The sequence below is a fragment of the Salvelinus fontinalis genome, chromosome 27 (genome assembly GCF_029448725.1).
Source record: "Salvelinus fontinalis isolate EN_2023a chromosome 27, ASM2944872v1, whole genome shotgun sequence".
NCBI lineage: Eukaryota > Metazoa > Chordata > Actinopteri > Salmoniformes > Salmonidae > Salvelinus > Salvelinus fontinalis.
In genome coordinates, this window is record NC_074691.1 from 23,882,308 (window position 1) to 23,907,116 (window position 24,809).

The 24,809-nt window shown below is 42.0% G+C and overlaps 1 protein-coding gene across 8 annotated transcripts in view; it reads left to right on the forward strand.

Moving 5' to 3' along the window:
- The window catches only part of otofa (otoferlin a), a 123,177-nt gene that overhangs the window by 3,277 nt on the left and 95,091 nt on the right, over positions 1 to 24,809 (forward strand). For all 8 annotated transcript variants that reach the window (XM_055885346.1, XM_055885338.1, XM_055885342.1 and 5 more), the window contains exons 2-3: positions 6,160 to 6,218; positions 23,003 to 23,091. In XM_055885346.1, the coding sequence (XP_055741321.1) occupies positions 6,160 to 6,218; positions 23,003 to 23,091 (148 nt within the window). The remainder of the gene's footprint in view (positions 1 to 6,159; positions 6,219 to 23,002; positions 23,092 to 24,809) is intronic.

Consider the following 24,809-nt stretch of genomic DNA (forward strand, 5'->3'; position numbering starts at 1 on the left):
TGAAGATGGAGATAATTTAGGATGTAAATCAATGAATTGATCACGTTGAAGTCCACATATACTGTACAAAAACCTATACACAAGAATATGTATTCAGTAAGTACATTTTAGTGAATGGTAGAGGACAGTCTGTCCATTAAAGCCAAGTATTTTCCCACATCTACTGGCACCACTGTGTCGAATGAGAGTATGAATATTGTAAAAGTTCTGCTATCATTTTATTAACTTCTGGAATCCCTTACTAATGCTATTTTAGAAGGGTGCTGAATTGCTGGCGGTAAAAATACGTATTTTTTTCTTCCCCTTTGCTATCATCAGTCTAGTAATTATGTAAGTAGCCCAGTTGTGAAGTCTAGTACTTTCCTATTCAAATGCCAGATGCTCCAGCTTGTACTGTAGTGCAGTAAGGCTTGATGGTCATGCCTATCTTCTCGTCTGGGGCCTGAGGGGAAGATAACATAGCCAATGTGTTACACTATCAAATAAATGACAAATTAAACAATTACTTCCACCATCACGGAATGGAGTCAGTTTCACTTTGGTTGAGACTAAATTACAGATTGCTTGATTGAAGTTGTTATCGTTCTGCCTGCCTGGGACTCTCTCTCTCTCTCTCTTTTCTCTCTTCTCTCAAATTCAAAATAGGCTGTATTGGCGTGAAAGGGACTCTCTCTCTTATTTTCTCCTTCTCTGTCAATCTCTGTTTCTTTCTTTTTGTTCCTCTAGAAATGAAACAGTTTGCTGAATGCTCTCTTTCCTTTCAATCCTTTTTTACAGAACACTGCAGGTGTATTTTAGCCTCTGTTCTGCTGGTATAGACGCTTAATCACCCTACAGTAAGATATCAGTTTAGAAAAACTCACATTCTGCAAATCCCCAGGAAATTGAAAGTGCACAGACTGCCCCCACGTCTACCATTCACTGTAGTCTCTCTCTCTCTCTCTCTCTCTCTCTCTCTCGCTCGCTCGCTCGCTCGCTCGCTCTCTTTTGTCATTTAGTTTCAGTCTCTTTTCTCTGACATGGTTGCTCGTTTACGGCTTGTTTCGTTCTCTCTCCAAGCTGCCGTGTTGAATTGTTGTTTGGTTTTAAGAGGGCCTTGCATACCACTATGTGTGTGTGGTCCTACCCTATTAAACCCAAAAGACTAACAGCTTTAATATCTCTGATAGGTGAAAATATTTGTCAGGACAGTCATGCTCACTGTGGTTTGTGTAGGTGGAACACATTGGATTTTATGCTGCAATTGCAATTGTGTTCAAACTACAGAGCTGACATTGTGTACTGAATTATCCTGAAACCATTAGATCCGCATGTAAAGCCTTTGATGTATACTCCAACTTCAAAAATAAGGGAAGAAACAAATCTTTTTCAACATCTTGAATATACTAATATTAATTATTATATATTTATTTTATAAACTGCTTTTCATACAGAATCTCAAAGTCACTTAAAATTTAAATAAACAAATTCATTATATATACATGATATATAAACTGTTTTTAAAACCTAGGATAGAGGTTATCCAGTATACTTACATAACACAATAATTGTTGCAGTAACTGTAGTTTCTCAAAACAACACCTCATTTGTTGTATAATCTGAGTTGAATAAGAAATACATATATTTTGTTCCAGCAAATGGAGAACAGGTTAACTGTGATGAATGTATTTATTTCAACACAGAGAGAGATAAGTAATGGGGTCGCTAGCCTGCTTGTGAGAAAGTATTGCTTCCCTGTCCAGGCTAATTACCAATCAGAGTGACAAGGGCAGTAATTACCTGTATATGTGTGTGTGTGTGTGTGTGTGTGTGTGTGTGTGTGTGTGTGTGTGTGTGTGTGTGTGTGTGTGTGTGTGTGTGTGTGTGTGTGTGTGTGTGTGTGTGTGTGTTTGGCTGGCAACCTCAGTACATATGAGCTGTCTACACACACACATCAACAGACATGAACACCCACACAAAGCCTCTTACACACAAAGCAAATGACTTAAGTACACATAAACGCACATACACAGAAGAGCTTTCTGATATTCACCAGCCCTCATTCACAAAGCAGTCTTTTAATAGACCCGGTAGTCACTGTGTTTACTATTCTTGTGGTCATACATATATGGTGCATCTTTTCTTAAACAACCTAACTGAAAATGTAAAAGATGAATAGGTACAAATTCACACAGTTGTATTTTAATTAGTCTATATTTAATATGTATACATTAGATTGGAGGTATAGCTCTGTCCATGCCTTTTCCTTTTGTTGAAAAGCATCATGTCACCACAGACTCAGTAGTCTATCTTTCTCTCTCTCTCTCTCTCTCTCTCTCTCTCTCTCTCTCTCTCTCTCTCTCTCTCTCTCTCTCGCTCTCTCTCTCGCTCTCTCTCTCTCTCGCTCTCTCTCTCGCTCTCTCTCTCGCTCTCTCTCTCGCTCTCTCTCTCGCTCTCTCTCTCGCTCTCTCTCGCTCTCTCTCTCGCTCTCTCTCTCGCTCTCTCTCTCTCTCTCACTCTTTCAATCTCTCCCTCTCCCTCTTTCTCTGTCACTTTCTTTCTCTCTCTCTCTCTCTCTCCCTCTCTCTTTCAATCTCTCTTTCTCTCTATCTTTCAATCTCTCCCTCTCCCTCTTTCTCTGTCACTTTCTCTCTCTCTCTTTCAATCTCTCTTTCTCTCTATCTTTCAATCTCTCCCTCTCCCTCTTTCTCTGTCACTCTCTCTCTGTCTTCTTTCTGTTACATTTGGTGTCATTATGAGTCATCATTTAGTTGTTTATTTGTCTGGCTGTCTTTCTCTCCTCTCCTCTGGCTCCTCGTATCAAGCCTGGTGTGGGCTTATTCTTGTCATTCGGTTATTACAGCACCATTACTCTGTCTTGCCCTTTCCACTTAGTCTGACACATGTAAACAGATGGCTGGAGTTTTACTGTTATCTATTGCCAGGGAAGGAGAGTTGTGCCATAGGTTGAGTGGGTCTCTGGCAACTAGTATATGGTTATGTCATGCGGTGCAAAGCATCAGGAGTCAGACGGAATTCACGTGCAAAATGGTAGTATTCATTTACAGGTACAGAAGGTGAGCTGAACCATGAATATTATTTTTTTACCTCCTTTTTCAATCTTGTCTCATTGCTGCAACTCCCCAACAGGCTCGGTAGAGGTGAAGGTCGAGTCATGTGTCCTCTGAAACATTACCTGCCAAACCCTGCTTCTTAACACCCGCCCGCTTAACCCGGAAGCCAGCTGCACCAATGTGTCGGAGGTTTCACCGTTCATCCGAGGAGTCGCTAGAGTGCAGTGAGCCCCCGGCCAAACCCTCCTCTAACCCGGACGACACTGGGCCAATTGTGCACTACCCAATGGGACTACCGGTCACGGCCGGTTGTGACACAGCCTGGGATCGAACCCGGGTCTGCAATGCAGTGCTTTAGATTGCTGCGCCACTCGGGAGGCCAGATCCCTGTGAGAGAGGTTGCCTGGGTAGTAGTTGTAGGTTTTTATACACTACCTAAGAACAATCTGTGAGTTCATTTGACCATTGGAAAAAGAGCTACAGCGTGAATTCTGCAATGCAGGTTCAATTGAATTGAACCTCTAATCTTCATTTTCAATGTAATGATTGCAATGTTCTTCCCAACACAATACTGCAATAAATGTGTAAATAAATAAATAAATAAGTAAATAAATGTCCACCGCAAGTGGCAATAGGTGTCAGGTACTTGGAGCCTTACCACTGTGAGCTAACTGTCCAGAACCGTATTGCACATCATTTTATTATCAGAGCGTGTCACTGGACTTCTGGTATGTGTGCTTTAGTGAGAAAGTGTTTGGATCATGTACAACTACTTTAACCCACCCCCAAAATGAATATTATGAGCAAGTTACTGTTTAATGAGGCTTACACAAGTGTATCAGTTCCTCAAGAGCCTATGCCTATCCCAATTTTGGGATATGTAAATAATAATATTATGAATTTTATATTGGAAAATGTAATGTGCAAAGATATTCAAGGCACATTTTAATTTGCAGTGTACAAACTTAGATTTATTAATAGGAATGTTTAATTTAGGCCATGTATCCTGAAAATAACCTATGGATTACATACAAAAATACCCAGCTGCTCGCCGGGCCAACCCAACTGATGGTTTAAAAACAACAACTGATGGTTAAATTAACCCATATTTGGGTAATCCAAACAACCCAACATGGGATATTCACGCAACCCAGCTGAAAATACTGGGTTAAAAACAACCCAACATGGGATATTCACGCAACCCAGCTGAAAATACTGGGTTAAAAACAACCCAACATGGGATATTCACGCAACCCAGCTGAAAATACTGGGTTAAAAACAACCCAATTTGGGTTATTTGGTAACCCAGCGCTGGGTAAATATTGGACAGAACACATGCTGGGTTACCAAATAATCCAAATTGGGTTGTTTTTAACCCAGTATTTTCAGCTGGGCTGCGTGAATATCCCATGTTGGGTTGTTTTTAACCCAGTATTTTCAGCTGGGTTGCGTGAATATCCCATGTTGGGTTGTTTTTAACCCAGTATTTTCAGCTGGGCTGCGTGAATATCCCATGTTGGGTTGTTTTTAACCCAGTATTTTCAGCTGGGTTGCGTGAATATCCCATGTTGCGTTGTTTTTAACCCAGTATTTTCAGCTGGGTTGCGTGAATATCCCATGTTGGGTTGTTTTTAACCCAGTATTTTCAGCTGGGTTGCGTGAATATCCCAACATGTTGGGTTGTTTTTAACCCAGTATTTTCAGCTGGGTTGCGTGAATATCCCATGTTGGGTTGTTTTTAACCCAGTATTTTCAGCTGGGCTGCGTGAATATCCCAACATGTTGGGTTGTTTTTAACCCAGTATTTTCAGCTGGGTTGCGTGAATATCCCATGTTGGGTTGTTTTTAACCCAGTATTTTCAGCTGGGTTGCGTGAATATCCCAACATGTTGGGTTGTTTTTAACCCAGTATTTTCAGCTGGGTTGCGTGAATATCCCATGTTGGGTTGTTTTTAACCCAGTATTTTCAGCTGGGCTGCGTGAATATCCCATGTTGGGTTGTTTTTAACCCAGTATTTTCAGCTGGGTTGCGTGAATATCCCATGTTGGGTTGTTTTTAACTCAGTATTTTCAGCTGGGTTGCGTGAATATCCCATGTTGGGTTGTTTTTAACCCAGTATTTTCAGCTGGGCTGCGTGAATATCCCATGTTGGGTTGTTTTTAACCCAGTATTTTCAGCTGGGTTGCGTGAATATCCCATGTTGGGTTGTTTTTAACCCAGTATTTTCAGCTGGGTTGCGTGAATATCCCATGTTGGGTTGTTTTTAACCCAGTATTTTCAGCTGGGTTGCGTGAATATCCCATGTTGGGTTGTTTTTAACCCAGTATTTTCAGCTGGGTTGCGTGAATATCCCATGTTGGGTTGTAACCCAGTATTTTCAGCTGGGCTGCGTGAATATCCCATGTTGGGTTGTTTTTAACCCAGTATTTTCAGCTGGGTTGCGTGAATATCCCATGTTGGGTTGTTTTTAACCCAGTATTTTCAGCTGGGTTGCGTGAATATCCCATGTTGGGTTGTTTTTAACCCAGTATTTTCAGCTGGGCTGCGTGAATATCCCATGTTGGGTTGTTTTTAACCCAGTATTTTCAGCTGGGTTGCGTGAATATCCCATGTTGGGTTGTTTTTAACCCAGTATTTTCAGCTGGGTTGCGTGAATATCCCATGTTGGGTTGTTTTTAACCCAGTATTTTCAGCTGGGTTGCGTGAATATCCCATGTTGGGTTGTTTAGAGCAGTAGACTTCATGTTGATGATGCAATAGAACTTAAAACGTCTAAATAAACAATGTTACAAATGATTTATCGCGTTTGATCTTTTTTGTAATAACTATGGAAAATGTCTAGTAGTAGGAATTTGCTTGAGAACGCTAGCATGATAAATGAACATTAGCAAACATTTGCAGACCGAGTTTGGCACCAAATAAGAGGATAGAGATGTCAGATGGATGGATATTTGCTTTCCAACGTGTTCTTCAAGGCATATACCAGACTCATTGACCCTTTGTGACCCTACACTTAATTGAACAACTTTTTGTATTTTTATCATTTGAATATTTAAAACCCTTTGAGCCTGTTTAACCCCTGACCTCTGTCCTTTCACCCCTCAGGTCTGTCGTTCTACACACGTGTTCTGGAGAACTGTGAGGATGAGGCCAGATTTGATGAGGTTTGTAACTCTTCTATTAGATTCCAAATAACCATCAAGCCCTTTTTCTTTTGTGTTTATATTTTAATTTAGCGGAGTTAGTACATATGGGGGAGATGGATGCGGGAGGCTACAAAGAGCACTAGGCAGGTCATTTAAGAACAAATTCTTTTTTTCAATGACGGCCTAGGACCAGTGGGTTAACTGCCTTGTTCAGGGGCAGAACAACAGATTTTTACCTTGTCAGCTCGGGGATTTGATCTTGCAACCTTTCGGTTACTAGTCCAACGCTAACCACTAGGCTACCTACCGCCCCCTATAGGCCTTACATCCCTGTGTCTATAGGCCTTACATCCCTGTGTCCTGAGGTGAGAGTTTCCCCACCATGACACGAATGATTTGTGTTGGATATTACTTTGCTTGATATGGACATGGTCAAATCAAATCAAATCAAACATTATTTGTCACATGTGCCAAATACAACAGGTGTAGACCATACAGTGAAATGCTTGCTTCCAAGCCTTTAAACAACAATTCCGTTTTAAGAAAATCCCTAAAAAAGTAAAAGATAAGAATAACAAATAATTAAAGAGCAGCAGTAAATAACAATAGCTGGGCTATATACAGGGGGTACCGGTACAGAGTGAATGTGTCAATGTACGGGGGGCACCAGTGTAGAGGTAATTGAGGTAATTATGTACATTTTGGTAGCGTTATTAAAGTGGCTATGCATAGATAATTACAGAGAGTAGCAGCAACGTGGGGGGGGGGGGGGGCAATGCAAATAGTCTGTGTAGCCATTTGATTAGCTGTTCAGGAGTCTTATGGCTTGGGGGTAGAAGCTATTTAAAAGCCTCTTGGACCTAGACTTGGCGCTCCGGTACTGCTTGCCATGCGGTAGCAGAGTTCAGTCTATGACTAGGGTGGCTGGAGTCTTTGACAATTTTTAGGGCCTTCCTCTGACACCGCTTGGTATAGAGGTCCTGGATGGCAGGAAGCTTGGCCCCAGTGATGTACTGGGCCGTACGCATTACCTTCTGTAGTGCCTTGTGGTCGGAAGCCGAGCATTTGCCATACCAGGCAGGGATGCAACCCGTCAGGAATCTCTCGATGGTGCAGCTATAGAACCTTTTGAGGATCTCAGGACCCGTGCCAAATATTTTCAGTTTCCGGAGGGGGAATAGGTTTTGTCGTGCCCTCTTCACGACTGTCTTGGTGTGCTTGGACCATGTTAGTTTGTTGGTGATGTAGACTCCAAGGAACTTGAGGCTCTCAACCTGCTCCACTACAGCCCCATCGATGAGAATGGGGGTGTGCTCGGTCCTCTTTTTCCTGTAGTCCACAATCATCTCCTCTGTTTTGATCGCGTTGAGGGTATGCAGCTAGTGTGTTCACCCATACTTCTTATTAACAGGCTCCGGTGTTGGATATCACATCAGGGATTTGACCAGGCTCTGCTAACAGGATATCCTGCACTATTTTCATCTTATCAGGTGTTTTGCATTATTTCTTTACAGTACTTCTGTTCTTAAGGCAAGAAGGAATCTCATTTGACGTCTATTGTAAATGGGCCATTTCCTATCTAGTCCACTCTAATGGGCCACTTGCAACTAGTATTCGGTGGTGGTATTTGTGGGGTTGAGATGGCAGTGAGAGCTAGAGGATGGCAGCCATGGTGTACAGTGTGACCAGTCCAGACATACTGCAGGCTACTGGGGTGTAGAGACTTAACTAGGCAGAGAGAGAGAGAGAGAGGAAGAGTGAGAGTTAGTTTGTTTGTACCTGAGAGACACCATGAATATGATTACTTTGTGGTTTACCTTTACATTGGCCATCTAAAAATAAACAAATGATATTAGCAGGCATAAGAACCCTGCTCTACTCTGAATATGATTCTGATAAATTGTAGACCTGTAATAGTCTTGAAAACTAGACCCAAGGACACGCGTGAGGCAAAGCGGTTGTCTAGAGAGACCTGTAATGCCTCAGGGGCCAGGAGCTTTGGTGGAGGCTGATAATTGACTGGCTCCGTTTGGCTCTGTAGCTGTTGGATTCTGGAAAGTTTCCCCAGTGCGATTCCTCTTGTCAGGTTAGGAAATCAGCTCTGTAATGCTTTTAAACCTGAAGACTCACTCTGGGAGGTAGGGAGGGATGAGGGGTAGACAGTGGAATACTGAAAGAGAGAGCAAAGACAGAGAAGAGGAAAAGAGAGAGAGAAAATGAAATATGGAGGGAGATACAGAGAAAGAGAGATATGCATCAACAACAACCTTGGGAAAATCCTCTGCATTATCATTAACAGCAGACTTGTACATTTCCTCAGTGAAAACAATGTACTGAGCAAATGTCAAATTGGATTTTTACCAAATTATCGTACGACAGACCACGTGCTCACCCTGCACACCCCAATTGACAAAAAAACAAAAAACAAAACAAAGGCAAAGTCTTCTCATGCTTTGTTGATTTCTAAAAAGCCTTCGACTCAATTTGGCACGAGGGTCTGCTATACAAATTGATGGAAAGTGGTGTTGGGGGGAAAACACATGACATTATGAAATCCATGTACACAAACAACAAGTGTGTGGTTAAAATAGTCAAAAAACACACACATTCCTTCCCACATGGCTGTGGGGTGAGACAGGGATGCAGCTTAAGCCCCACCCTCTTCAACGTATATATCAATGAATTGGCGAGAGCACTAGAACAGTCTGCAACACCCGGCCTCACCCTACTAGAATCTAAAGTCAAATGTCTACTGTTTGCTGATGATCTGGTGCTTCTGTCACCAACCAAGGAGGGCCTACAGCAGCACCTAGATCTTCTGCACAGATTCTGCCAAATCAAATCAAAGTTTATTTGTCACGTGCGCCGAATACAACAGGTGTAGACCTTACAGTGAAATGCTTACTTACTTACAGGCTCTAACCAATAGTGCCAATAAAGCCACTTGAATTGATTTTGAGAGAGTGAGAGAGATACAGAGAAAGAGATACAGAGAGAGATACAGAAAGAGAGAGAGATACAGAGAGAGAGAGAGAGAGAGAGAGTACCAGACAAAATATAGGTTATGCCTTTCCCACATACATTAAGAGTTTCTCTCTCATACAGAGGAGAGCTTGAGTTTTTCTGCTTGTTGTTTAAGAGCAGAAACATTTTCCTTTGATGGCTCGGCTTAGACACTGAGTGCTTTTTCCTTTGCTGATAACCAGCGCTATTGTTTTGGGTCTAATCAGGAACAACAGCCAGATGAGACTTAATGTACCCATGCCTGCACAAAGACCACACACACACACACACACACACACACACACACACACACACACACACACACACACACACACACACACACACACACACACACACACACACACACACACACACACACACACACACACACACACACACACACACACACACACACACACACACACACACACACACACACACACATTCTCCTATGGTATTGTTATTGCCTCATTTACATTGGTGAGTTGGTACAGTTACAGTAGGACAACGGATGTGATCGGACAGAGAGTTATCCAATGTTGCCTGCCCGGGCTTTGCGCATCCAAACCACCAAACGATAAAGAGGTTATTATGTCAACTCATCATCAATGGATTGTCCAGTCTGACCCCGGGCAGTCTAGTGTCTAGAGGACAGCTTCAACAGTGTGAATGTGCATGATTTATATCAAAAGTTAACCCAAAAAGCTTTGAATGTGATAGCAGTTGAATTTTCTACATTCTAATAACCCTCCTCATCTTCATAATAAAACTCACTGTATATCACAGGCCAGCCTCTCTAGTAGAACACTGCCTCATTATCATAAATATAGGAGGTCTGTTTCTTTATGCTTGACCTGGAACATGGCTTTGATAGACTGGATGCTGAATCTGTATTCATGATTCAACATGAGAGGGTTAGCTTGTAGCTGCAGTACATTGGAGCCTCTCCCTGTTCTTTAGTGTATTAGCCTGAGAACTACACTACCTCCATGAAGCCATCTCCTCCAGCTAGAATACTGCTGTGTATTTGGGCCACTAGTTAACAGTATTCTGAGTGTTGGGAAGTTAAAAGAAAGTGTTGTTTTCTAAACATTCTGCAGCGTAACCTATTCATGCTGTGTAGCCTTCTTGATTGGGATCATACATAGGGTATACAGATAGATGTTTTCATGAGGCAACCAAAGCAACATGCCATTAATGTCATACATCTTTCATAACTTTTTCAGTCGCTTGCATACTGAAAGACATAGAGCTATTTCATAATGTATTGTGCCTGTCCGCCAGTGTGTAGGTTACCACTCACTGTAAGCTTGTAGCTGGCCACTGTGAAGTCACTTCCTGAAAGTGTCCGCATCAATTCCCTGATTGCCCGCATCACTTCCCTGATTACCTCGGCCTATGGTTGAGTTGCAGGAAACGAGGGCCCTCATGCGACTGTTTGTTATGATGGGGTTAAATATAGCGAGTGTTCTTGTTAACCCAGCGCCATGACATCCAGTTCATGGAGAGAACCATATCCCTGTCAGACTAACCGAAACAGCTAACTGATCACGTGGAGCTCCAGGAAGTACTCTGGTTTGTCGTTGGGCTTTGAGAATGTGAGATGTGGACCACAGGCATCTGCAGACTACAAAAAGACTAAAGTGTTTTCCCTTTTTAAAAATCCTGCCTGGTTGCACACTGTTCTTTAGGGTTGGAGTGTTTCGCTACAGAAGTAGTATCCAATCTCCCAGCACACTGAATAAAGGTAGAAACTATTTATTCCTACATGATGCTGGATACAAGATATTCACTTACCCTAGACAGTTATTTCTTTCCACACTGTGTTACTGAAGGCAGCGGTTTCATGGGTATTTGTAACCATGAAATCCCACATTGCATTTCTCACTTCTGTGGTTTATTCATTGCTGTCTTGTTCTTAAAGTTTTAACACACACGTGCGCGCGCACACACACAGACACACTCATTTCCGAGGGGAATGTTTCGTCCTCGTTTCTCCTCGTTTCTCCTGCATGCATCTGCATAATAATGCTCATCTCACACAGAGAACACTACGCAGGACTGACAAGTCACCGCCATTAAGACTGCAACAACAGCCCCCCCCCCCTTCACAAAACGTTCTCTTTCCACCAGAGCGAGAAGAACAGATCATGACCATAAATAGCTACAAGATAATAATCTCATCATGTCAAAAACTCTTTCAATGAAACAGAGAACTTTCAGGACCTTGGTACATGTCAGGATATTGTATTCTACTGCTCCCAGCTGAGATAATGTAATACAGTATAATTGCCTCAGTTATAGATCTCAGGTAGATTTCTTGTATTGGTCTTCAATGGCGAGATCCCTGTAATTGGTATAGCCATGGGTGTACTGTAGGTGACATGTCCCTGTGCTCCGTGTATGGATTCTGAATAGATGTCTGTGTACAGATTGGCAGGTTAAATTGACAGACTTTGATAGGGTATGGTGGTGAGGTTGATAGATCGATATCTGGCGATATTGAAAAAGATGGTCCCCATAGATTTATTAGAACATGGTAAAGTGGTCCTGGGCTGTGATTGAAAGGGTATTGGAGTGGATGGACAGGCTAGTTTCAGGGCTAGACAGTTCAGTCTTGACTATGATTTATCAGCCTTGAGTGTCTGCGTTTCAAGTCTCAAGCTTTTAAAATAGTACTCTCAAAACAGCTTTTCTTTGCTCGCAATTCTGACTCTACAGAAGCTTTTGGGATAGTACAGTGGAGCAGTCTCAGGTCATGCTGACATGTCAAATTGGACATCAGCCAAAGGTTTTTTGGTGTAAAGATAATAAACGTTTGCAGTTTGATTGCGTAGTGCTGCAGTATCTGGTTTATGGACAATGGGCGATTCTGTGAAACCTACCTGGACAACTTGACCCATTTCCCCTCTGCAGTTAACTCCACACCAGATGGCCTCAGTGCCTTACACAATGAAACCAGTTGGAGTTTAATCAAGACGGTAGTCTATTCCTGAATTCACAATCAAATCACTTTAGATTAGCTGTATAAAGTGCCCTTGCAGCAGCCAGAGAAAAATTGACTGTTTCAATACAGTTACTGTATTATATTGTACTTGTTTTAAACTTGATTCAAAGTGTAAAACCTTGTGTGATGGTGGATGTGCTTAATTGTACTGGCGTGGGAAGAATAGTTGAAATATGCACATTGTTAATCAGATAAATAAAAATGTGTTCATAGAGGTGTCATTAACGGACGTTGCTTTGCCGTAAAGACCACAATGATCATCATTGATCGTATGTTGTGTTAATCTCATTAATACTGAAGAGGTTTCATGTCAACAATATTTTTTTCTTTGTATGGTCGTGTTATTTTAATCAGGATTCATTTGGTGCAGAAAAAATAATTACCCTCTAATGAGTTGAAGTATGTCACTCAACACACATACACACACAGACACGCACACACACACACACACACACACACACACACACACACACACACACACACACACACACACACACACACACACACACACACACACACACACACACACAAAGGCTGTACTGTCTGAAATACATTTTTTTACAATCCCTTTGGCACTAATTTCAGAACCTTGTGGTCATTTTTCAAAACTCTAGACACAAAATTCAAAATGGGCATCACTTGTAACACAGGCTGTCCAATGTTCAAAACATTGCATTGTGCATTCATATGTTTAAAGAAATATTTTAATCAGGATTCATTTGGTGCAGAAAAAATAATTACCCTCTAATGAGTTGAAGTATGTCACTCAACACACATACACACACAGACATGCACACACACACACACACGCACACACACACACACACACACACACACACACACACACACACACACACACACACACACACACACACACACACACACACACACACACACACACACACACACACACACACACACACAAAGGCTGTACTGTCTGAAATACAGTTTTTTACAATCCCTTTGGCACTAATTTCAGAACCTTGTGGTCATTTTTCAAAACTCTAGACACAAAATTCAAAATGGGCATCACTTGTAACACAGGCTGTCCAATGTTCAAAACATTGCATTGTGCATTCATATCTTTAAAGAAACCTTGCACTTGCTGAATCATTGGTTCAAATAACTAATTTATCATGAAATACCATAGGAACATTCATTTAGATCACCCACACACAATATACCAATAGTTTCACTGTGTAGTTGTTCATTCAATCATTAAATATTATAGTACAAAATATGTGATGCATGTTTCATTATGGTACTACACGTAAATACATCACTGTAAAAGGACTAGTAAAGAGAATACTACAGACACAGTGGAATCATTGAACAAAATCTGAAATTTATTGATGAAATACAATAAAATCACTCATAGGTTTCTTCGAATCAAAGCAAAAATAATTAGCTACAAAAAAGAAAAAAAAATACAGTAAAACATCAACTGCAGTGTTCCTCATCTGGCTTACTGTAAAAAGCAAAACAAAGGATTAATTACTGTACTTCTATATTTCCCTCAACCCTGTCTTGTGGATTTGGCCACAGGTTCTCATCCACATCACAATGGATGTTTTCATTAGCCAAACATCTTGGGAAGAATCTTCGGGCATGGCGAATCCAGGCCTGACACTGGTCTGCCGTGATGTCATTGCATGCGTTATCCATGGCCTGGAGAAGGGTGGCTTGTTCGTGAGGGTGCCTATCATAAAAATTCCTCAATCGGGTTTTTAGGAAAGGAGAGTATGGGGATAAGTACAGGGTGGTAAATTGTGGATGGGCCTGAAACCATGCTTGCACCATTTGAGCATGGTGGAACCTGACATTATCCCACACAATGACATAGGTCATGCCATCAGCTCTACAGACCTGATTTAGCCCATCAAGGAGGGTTACATTCGAACAGCGAATCATGTGGCTGCCTGCAACTCAATATATAGAGTATATAGAGTAGAGAGCTTTAGTTGTTGTTCGACCAAACATTAGAACGAGCAAGATGTGTAATCTAAGCAACTTTGACCGTGGTATGATTGTTGATGCCACACATGGTGATTCCAGCATCTCAGAAACAGCTGCCTTCCTGGGATTTTTACACACTACAGTCTCGAGAGTTTACAGAGAATAGTACGATAAACAAAACACATTCAGTGAGCGGCAGTTCTGTGGGCAAAAACACCTTGTTAATGAGAGAGGTCAGAGGAGAATGTCCAGACTCATTCAAGCTAACAGAAAAGCCACAAATGCTCAAATAACAGCTGTTTAAAACAGTGGTGTGCAGAAGGGCATCTCTTAACGTACAACACCGTGAATAATTCAGGCTGTTGTGGAGGCAAAAGGGGTCCTACCCAGTATTAGATAGGTGTACCTAATAAAGTGGCCGGTGAGTGTACAGTAATGTCAAATCTGAAAACATGGTCTGGAAAAGTGGTACATGGGACCATAGAAACAGTGTCTGATAAAGAATGATGATGAAATATTACATCCATAGATAATGTAGTCCAATTGGTTCATATTCCATGGTAATTGGTGTCAATGGATCTCGTTATCCTGAAACTTTCATGATCTAAACATGGAATATTGTTTGTCAGTATCCATAAAACTATGCATTAAGAGTAATGCAACAGCTACTTATCATTTTGAGCAGTTGTATCAATTAATAGTTAGATCATTGTAATGAAATGAATAGACAGTCATCTCAGATGTAATGTGTGAATTGTATTTTGAAATGGTAATACTTTGATTTGAAGTTGTGTCATTTTGAACAGGTGATTTTAGTTCAATGAACAAATGATCTTAGCTTTATGTGTATTGTATCCAAGCAATTGGAAAAGGTGTAATAGTTTTGAATAATTTTCATTTTGATCATTGGTTGTGAGTTTTGTGTCAAGAGTTTTGAAAAATCACACCAAGGTTCTGAAATTAGTGCCAAAGTGATTGTAAGAAACTGTAAGTAAAGAGAATATATATTTTTTAAGTCTGTTCACTATCAGTGAGCATAGCATAATCCACGGTCTCTGTACAGCACATTCTTCTGTAAAGCCAGACCTGGCCTCTCCCTTCATAGGTAAAACAAATTATTGAAGGAACTCTAGTGAATTATGTAAGACTATGTCATAATCTCTGTGTTGATGTGAGGTCGAAACGATCTTCAGTAATTGAACTGTCTCAGAGTTGAGCTCGGGCTGTAGGCCTACTTGCTTAGTGGAATACTGCTATATACAACCCAGAGTAGACCACCTCGCCCATCCCCTACCCTGTCCAGGAAATACAGTACTAAATATTACATCACTTCCCATGAAAATGACATATAGCTTTCCTCCAACTGGAGTGAGGTGTTATCAAAGGGATGATGGATAGATCATGATCTGTTTTGATTCAACACATTATAGAATGATGAAATCATTTATTTTATGTGGGATTTTATATTGAAACTACAAAAGGACATTATTATTAGCACAAAATGATTCTGTTGCTCTGTCGTTCGCTACATACTTTAGTCTGAGACTGCCATTGTTGAAGTTGTTTGTGGTGATGAGGGGCACAAAGGAGGTTGTTCAAAAACAATGTCTGCGATTGGATCGTCTCTATTCAATCAGTGTATCAAAGCCAATGACGAATTTTCAAACCGCCACTTTACCCACGTGTGTTCTGGCTCTGGCCCAACCCATTGGTTTCTGGACCAATCAGATAGCCCCGAATGTGTTTGCATTCAGTGAAGGGTCTGGGAGGTACTCAGATCTAGGCTCATTGCAGAGAAAAAGCTAAGCAAGGAGTCTGGGTAGCCAGGGAAACTTCAGAGATGCTCTCCTCTGTGAGTGAAACAGAGAATGCATCCATGCTGTAGCTACATACAGTGCATTCGGAAAGTATTCAGACCCCTTGACTTTTTCCACATTTTGTGGGAAAAATGTATTAAATTACAGTCTACACACAGTACCCCATAATGACAAAGTGTAAACAGGTTTTTAGAAATTTGTGCACATTTATAAAAAAGCAAAAAACTGAAATACCATATTTACATAAGTATTCAGACCCTTCACTATGAGACTCGAAACTGAGAAAAAAAGGCACATAACAGCTTGCTTGGAGTTTGCCAAAATGCACCTAAAGACTCTCAGACTATGAGAAACAAGATTCTCTGGCCTGAATGCCAAGCGTCATGTCTGGAGGAAACCTGGCACCATCCCTATGGTGAAGCATGGTGATGGCAGCAGCATACTGTGGGGAGTTTTTTTTTGGCAGCAGGTACTGGGAGACTAGTCAGGATTGAGGGAAAGATGAACGGAGCAAAGAACAGAGAGATCCTTGATGAAAACCTGCTTCAGAGCACTCAGAACCTCAGACTGGGGCGAAGGTTCACCTTCCAACTGGACAACAACCCTAAGCACACAGTCAAGATAACGCAGGAGTGGCTTCGGGTGAAGTTTCTGAATGTCCTTGAGTGGCCCAGCCAGAGCCCGGACTTGAACCCGATCGAACATCTCTGGTGTGACCTGAAAATAGCTGTGCAGCCACACTCCCCATCCAACCTGACAGCTTGAGAGGATCTGCAGAGAAGAATGGAAGAAACTCCCCAAATACAGGTGTGCCAAGCTTGTAGCGTCATACCCAAGAAGACTCGAGGCTGTAATCGCTGCCAAAGTTGCTTCAACTAAGTACTGAGTAAAGAGTATGAATACTTATGTAAATGTGATATTTCAGTGTTTTATTTGTAATACATTAGAAAAAAATAGCAAAAAAAATATTGAATCCATGTTAGAATAAGGCTGTAACGTAACAACATGCGGAAAAAGTCAAGGGGTCTGAATATTTTCCGAATGCACTGTATTTTATCTCATCCTAGATGTGTTCATCCTCTGTGTCCATGGCAACAGTCAGGAGGAATCATGGGATATGGCTAGGAGGACTGCGGGATGACCCTGCTCACCAAGCTAGTCGCCATGGTTTTACAGTGAAGGACCATGGGAGTCAATATCTTGTCTTTAATTGAGCTCTTAGCCCTTAATGCGGTCAGAGCATGTCTGTCATTTTTAACGAGCGCATCATACCTCCATTTAAGGAACGCTGCCTCTCTGTAAAAGACAATGTAAGAACAGAGAGGGAGAGAAGGGAAGACAGAAGGGAGAGAGAGAAGGGAGAGAGAGAAGGAAGGGAGAGAAGGGAGAGAGAGAAGGGAGAGAGAGAAGGGGGGGGAGAAGGGAGAGAGAGAAGGGAGGGAGAGAAGGGAGGGAGAGAAGGGAGAGAGAGAGAAGGGAGAGAGAGAAGGGAGGGAGAGAAGGGAGAGAGAGAAGGGAGGGAGAGAAGGGAGGGAGAGAAGGGAGAGAGAGAAGGGAGGGAGAAGGGAGAGAGAAGGGAGAGAGAACAGATAGAGAGAAGGGATAAAGAGAAGGGAGAGAGAGAAGGAAGGGAGAGAAGGGAGAGAGAGAAGGGAGAGAGAGAAGGGGGGGGGAGAAGGGAGAGAGAGAAGGGAGGGAGAGAAGGGAGGGAGAGAAGGGAGAGAGAGAGAAGGGAGAGAGAGAAGGGAGGGAGAGAAGGGAGAGAGAGAAGGGAGGGAGAGAAGGGAGAGAGAGAAGGGAGGGAGAGAAGGGAGAGAGAAGGGAGAGAGAAGGGAGAGAGAAGGGAGAGAGAAGGGAGAGAGAGAAGGGAGAGAGAGAAGGGAGAGAGAGAAGGGAGAGAGAGAAGGGAGAGAGAGAAGGGAGAGAGAGAAGGGAGGGAGAGAAGGGAGAGAGAGAAGGGAGAGAGAGGAGGGAGAGAGATAAGGGAGGGAGAGAAGGGAGAGAGAGAAGGGAGGGAGAGAAGGGAGAGAGAAGGGAGGGAGAGAAGGAAGGGAGGGAGGGAGAGAAGGGAGAGAGAGAAGGGAGGAAGAGAAGGGAGAGAAGGAAGTAGGCTTGAGGATGCTTTGAGACCATAAGACTGTTGAATAGTCATTTGCGGAGGCCTCTGTCCAAAATGTGGTGCATGGTATATTTCTATAGCTATCTATATACTGTACTGTAGGTGTACTGTAGGTGTCTGGTGCCAGTCAGGTTAATTCCATTGGTACTGTATACAACAGTGAGCATGGGATTTGAACCAGAAACCTTCTGGTTATGAGTTCATCTGCTTTGGGAAAGGGGAGCGACAGTTAGCACATTGGGTTGTGGAACCATCTAGGAAGGTTTGAGAAGCAAACCAAGAACCAAGCAACGCTCATCCAATGTTGTTTTTTGTACTTCAATTATTGTGTGTAATTTGCAAACATGAATCTAGTCTCTGCCAATTCACATTTGTGTAGATACACGTACACCGAGTGTGAAAAGAGAACTAATTTCCATGACAACAGCAAAGATGGCTCAGAATGGCTCGTTCCTTCACCCTAAAGTACAATCTGGTTCTTTACCGTCACTATGGGTCTATGACTCTATGGCTCTATGGTATGGCTCTATGACTCTATGGTGCTTAGCTCTATGGTTAAGCAGTCAGGTGGTTAACTCAACCGAGGCCATTGGACTTCCTTCCCACTGTTGACCACCATTCATTTATGCCTCCCAGCATTTGCCCCAACTCATAGTGTGTTTCAGTCAGACTCACCGTCTTTATACCAAGTGGCCTGTGCTATATTTGGTTATTGGACTCCATTACCTAAATATCATCATGCATGAGTCATACTGTAACTCACTAAAGGTCATGATGCGCACGAACATGAAGTATGATGAAACATTCTCTTCCGCGGTATTCTGGGCCATGGGTGAGTGATACTAACCTGCCCCAATATATTTACATCAAGCTATCTTCCAAACTACCTGCTCCATTAGATGATGGTCATTCCTTAGTGATGTGTTTATAAACAGACTTCCATTTAGTTTTAATCAGGAAGTTAGTGTTGATTGGTAATGGGGATCGTAATGGCGACGCTGAATTATAAATGATGAGGTTGAGATCTTAAATTGAACCTGGGTCAATTATTGTCAGCATGAATAGTTAATCACACATGTGGGTTTCATAGGCGTGACTGTCTCTGAGTGTGTATTTCCTACAGTACGTGTACAAGTAGTGTCTGTCTGACTGTTCACCCCCCACCCCGGACGTTTTTTTTGTGTGTACTATAGATACTTATTGGTAGAGGATTCTTCACAGTGTGTTTCCTCAGAGGTAAACTCAATTTGAATTCATGCCTCCACAGCTAAAACCAAACTTGGACACATTTGTGTATCAAATGCGTTTCCTCTGTAATGTTCCAGATCATTCCATGCGTTACATTAACTCCATACTGTGGTGTGATGCTTCAGTGTTCTACTGTAAGCTATCTAAGTTTAATCATCACCGTGGGTGTGTGACTACTTAGCTGTGTCACATTAAGACCATGCTGTGTCTTCTCTTCTCTCTCCAGGCTTTTCTAGCAGAGGGGAACAGATTCAGAACTAACATTATCTCTGGTGTAGTCTTGGACAGTGACTACCCTCGTGAAAAAGTACTTCTGAATTACTACTCATCCGTACTACACAAGATCTACAAAACCTACTGGTTTTACGACTTGGTTGCTATTGAAATGTTCAGTAAACAGGTAGTGATTTATGTAGTAATTGAAGTAGTAATGAGAGATACTGTAATTTGGGATGTTTCACTACTGATGAACACTACATATCTCCTACTCAAATCACTAGATAATTCTCCCTTAATGACTACTGTGCAACTACTTTTGGGAATCTACTACTTAAAACCAAGACATATCTACACAATTCCTACATGTTCACTATTGAATTACCACGTAATGCTTACACATTACTGCATGCCTACTAAATCTCTATTGACATTTACTAATGTTTGCCTATTCTTGTTTCCCTTCTGTCTCACTAGTAGACTAGTGTACATGGTATTTCCTCAAGACTCTAACTGTATTATATCATCAAACAATAAATAATAAGCTTATACAAACTTTATTGCAATTTAAAAAAATAATAATTAAATACTTCGGAAAGTATTCACACCCCTCGATTTTGTTACGTTACAGCCTTATTCTAAAATGGATTAAATAAAAACAATTCCTCAGCAATCTACACACAATACCCCATAATGACAATTTTTGCAAATGTATTACAAATAAAACACAGAAATACCTTATTTCATAAGTTTTCAGACCCTTTGCTAAGAGACTCGGAATTGAGCTTGGGTGCATCCTGTTTCCATTGATCATCCTTGAGATGTTTCTACAACTTGATTGGGGTCCACCTGTGGTAAATTCAATTAATTGGACATGATTTAGAAAGGCACACAGCTGTCTATATAAGGTCCCACAGTTGACAGTGCACATCAGAGCAAAAACCAAGATATGAGGTCAAAGAAATTGTCCGTAGAGATCAGAGACAGGATTGTGTCGAGGCACAGATCTGGGGAAAGATACCAAAACATTTCTGCAGCAATGAAGGTCCCCTAGAACATGGTGGCCTCCATAATTCTTAAATGGAAGAAGTTTGGAACCACCAAGACTCTTCCTAGAGCTGGTTGCCCGGCCAAACTGAGTAATCGGGGGACAAGGGCCTTGGTCAGGGAGGTGACCACGAACCCGATGGTCACTCTGACAGAGCTCCAGAGTTCCTCTGTGGAGATGGGACAGCCTTCCAGAAGACTTGTAGCGTCATACCCAAGAAGGCTCGAGGCTATAATCGCTGCCAAAGGTGCATCAACAAAGTTCTGAGTAAAGGGTCTGAATACTTATGTAAGCAATGGCCTCCAGACTTCTTATGTCGTGGGTCTCTTTGGCAACTGATCAAAAGAGGTAAGTAGAATGGGTAAGGATACCAATTTGAACGTATTGTATATTTGCAAACAAACACACATACTTATTAGATAGCATGACAAAAACAGAGGCTACATATGTAGCAACATTTCAATGGGGCTAGCAAACAGCTAGGCTGAACTCAATTAATCTCTATGTCAACGGCTAATGGCTAAGACCATTTTGGCTAGCAATCTTTTTTTTGGGTGGGGGATAAACAGCTAAACAACAACTTGAAAGTATTCATAAAACATAAAGGAAAGGTAAACACATAGATGGTGCCAGCATAAGTGCTATGAAAGACAGGATGACGAAGGATGGAAGATTGAACCTTTATTTAACTAGGCAAGTCAGTTAAGAACAAATTCTTATTTACAATGACGGCCTACCGGGGAATGAGCAGAACGACAGATTTTTACATTGTCAGCTCGGGGATTCAATCCAGTAACGTTTTGGTTACTGGCCCAACGCTCTAACCACTAGGCTACCTGCTGCCCCAAGGTGATTACATTCAGGATTGTCAAAGACAGTAGCTAGCTAACAACAACCAACTACTTCCTTTTTTGTCTTCTTCTGTGGTCGTGAGAAGCCGGTGTAGTCTGTTGTGATAGAAGTAGTTAAAACTCTACCTGATTGCTATTGAAAAACCTGTGCAGTAAAAGCTGTAGTTTTTTGACTACTTATTTACTACCATCATATAGTAGTAAAAATCTACCTGATTACTACTGGAAACACTACTGCTTTCCTACTGAACACTACAAAACTCGACTTGTGTATCTTAAGTAGTGTATAAACTACACATTCACTACTACATAGTCACTACTGCACAAATAGGTTTTGTGTAGTACTTTTTCATGAGGGTACCACAGAGGGTGGTTGATGGCCAGAAGCAGGATATTTACATGATGCCCAATGAACCACTCTGTTCAATCCGTTCAGTGTTTCTGTCTGTTGGTTTGCTTGATAAGTGTGAGGCGCTTGATAAGTGTGTCCATGCTTGTCCGCCCCATCTGTTAGTGAGACTGACACCTCTGACCCTAGGGCAATTGGCAGCACCGAGTGTGGGTTAATAGCACCACACACACACACACCATACAGTAGCAGGTGGAACCCCATGTTTCAGTAATGGGACAGGCCTGATGGATTACTGCTCTGAGTAAAAACAGGCCAATGTGCTGTCAGCAACCAGGGGGAGAGAGGATCAGCAAGGGGTGTTTGAGCTGTTAACAGACCCTCCTCTCACACACCAGCACTGGCAGACACTTACTAAGTTCAACGTTACGACAGACAAGACAGAGAAGACTGATAAAAATAGCTACCTATTTCAGCTCTGTACCTTTGACAGGTTTGACCTCGGCTAGCTCTCGCTATATGGACCCTTACTCTACTCAACACCAATGAATGAAATTGAACCTGGATGACGTGATAACATACAGGGGTGTTCTTCTGATTGGCTAGTCAATCGAAGACAGCCATTTAGAGGTGTGATAACTGGGACCTAACAGTTCTCAGGAAAACATGAAGCAATGCATGTTTCTGTCAATATGATGTCCGTTCTAAGTAAGTCCCAACTACCACACTTACAAACAAGGCCATTCCAGAGCTATTTAAAGTAGCTGGCAGTACAGGGGAACAACTATAATCATGCTGGGGTTGCAACTTCTGTTCTGCTATTAGAAATGACTCGGCAGCACAACTTGGGTTTATCTTGAAGAAATCAAATTCAGGTTTTCTGGCATTTTCAATTGTTCATGTTGCTGGTGGTGTTGCTTCACTGTTGGATTGAATGTTTTTCTCTTACTTAGTCAAACAAGTAATTAGATGTTCTATGGCCCAGTAAGAGAGGGATGATGGGCTTTGGTGAATTGCCTGTTGTGTTTAATGATTGACCTGAAATACTTTTAAAACAGTCAGTCAAATGATTTCCTTGGAAACAAAGTGTAGATGTTGTGGTTGCATCAATATAGGCTGTGGTTGTGCAGCCTGTTAAACAGTCTCATAGTGTTTGCGAATCCTTAATTAGTCCTTCTCTCCCCTCAGATGTTCCGATGGCCGATTGGCAGTAGAGTGGATGAAAACGAGATACTGGAGCTTCAAGTGTTCAACTACAGCAAAATCTTCACCAACAGGTCAGTTACTATAAACACAGTATTGTAACATACCTACCACTACTAACAAAACTTAAACACAACAGGTCAGTCCCAACATGCTCAATACACACTCCAACGACGAGTCAGAGGCAATAATACGCATAACAAGCTCCAACTGGCCACCAGACTAACCAGGATCTAACTAGGGGTTGCAACATAGAGGGAAGGATACCAGCTCCCTTCCAACACTTTTCACCTGCCATCCTCAGACTTACATAATGCTGTAAACAATGTAGCTGCAGGCACTTCGGATTGACAATCAGATCCTAATGCTTCTTCACTATGAAGTGATAGATTGACTCAATTAAACGTGTGATAGGCTGCAGACCGCAGGGCGGGATTAGGTCAAATCCTTAAATTGAGGATTCCCATTTTAGCAGACTCTCTTATCCAGAGCGATTTACAGTAGAAATTAGGGTTAAGTGCCTTGCTTGGGGATTCAAAGTGTAGTGGCTAAGGGATTCAAACAGCACCAGTGGTTAAAGACTATATAGCTACTCTACCTATCTCTATGGTTAAAGATCATCACTAACTTTGGAAGCTTTTTTCTTTCTACTGGATGGATACAGCCCTTGTAGAAGGATGGTTTAAGTTAGTGCATTTATGCTGTTAGATGTCATAAAGCTAGTGAGTACATTGTCAACCTCTGTTAGCTTGACTGGATTCATCCCATCAGATCAGGTCTACCAGCTGCCCAGTGGGCTGACTGCTGTGTCCCGAGTCCTCAAATTGGGCTTCCCACGCAAGAACCCTGTGTGTGTGACGTTGTTTGTTTATCTCAGCCACATAAAGAGATGAGTCAGAACTAAAGCACTCTGACTGCTCTGTCTATCGCTTTTTCATCAACGCAGCTATGTAGTGGCATCAAACCAATTCTACTGTACTATTGAATTCTATGGGAACCATTAATGATACAGAGACAGAGAACAGACAGACAGTTTGGTCCTATTCTCAATAAGTCCAGGTTCAAGGATTTGATTGAAAATCATTATTTTGTATTCGATAGTTTGAGTGTGTTTACTTGGTTTTCGTGTCATCAATATGGACAATGGACCACCCATTTGCACAGATATGTTCTTTTCATACCTATTGGCATGTCATTAACATCTGAGAGTACAGCTGTGGAGTTGCCTAGCTCCTAGACAGTTCTGATGCCTACGAGAAGAGCCTTGCTGTGTTCGTGCCGTGTGTTGCTCTGTAGCTACAATGGCCGGCGCATCTTCAAACACAAAGCATCAGTTAATATAAAAAAGATGCTGCGGATAACACACCAACACACACCTAACAAGGGGGGTTGGTAAATCATAGAAGGTCACCCCTAGCATATGTTATTCTTCTCACACCTGTCCCATATGTCCACAGACCGCCTCATTACAAAAGTAACCAATACCCTTCATGGCTACTGGTTGATGACCTCCTGGCCTGATGACTGTCAATAGTCACCATGTCATTATGGCTGGCAGGCCATGTCACACCGAGTTCAGAGCAGAATGGATGGGAGAAGGAGTAGAGGGATGACGAGGGTCATGTTACCAAAATAAAAAGAGTTGAGGTATGACAAAGATGACACACACACACACACACACACACACACACACACACACACACACACACACACACACACACACACACACACACACACACACACACACACACACACACACACACACACACACACACACACACACACACACACA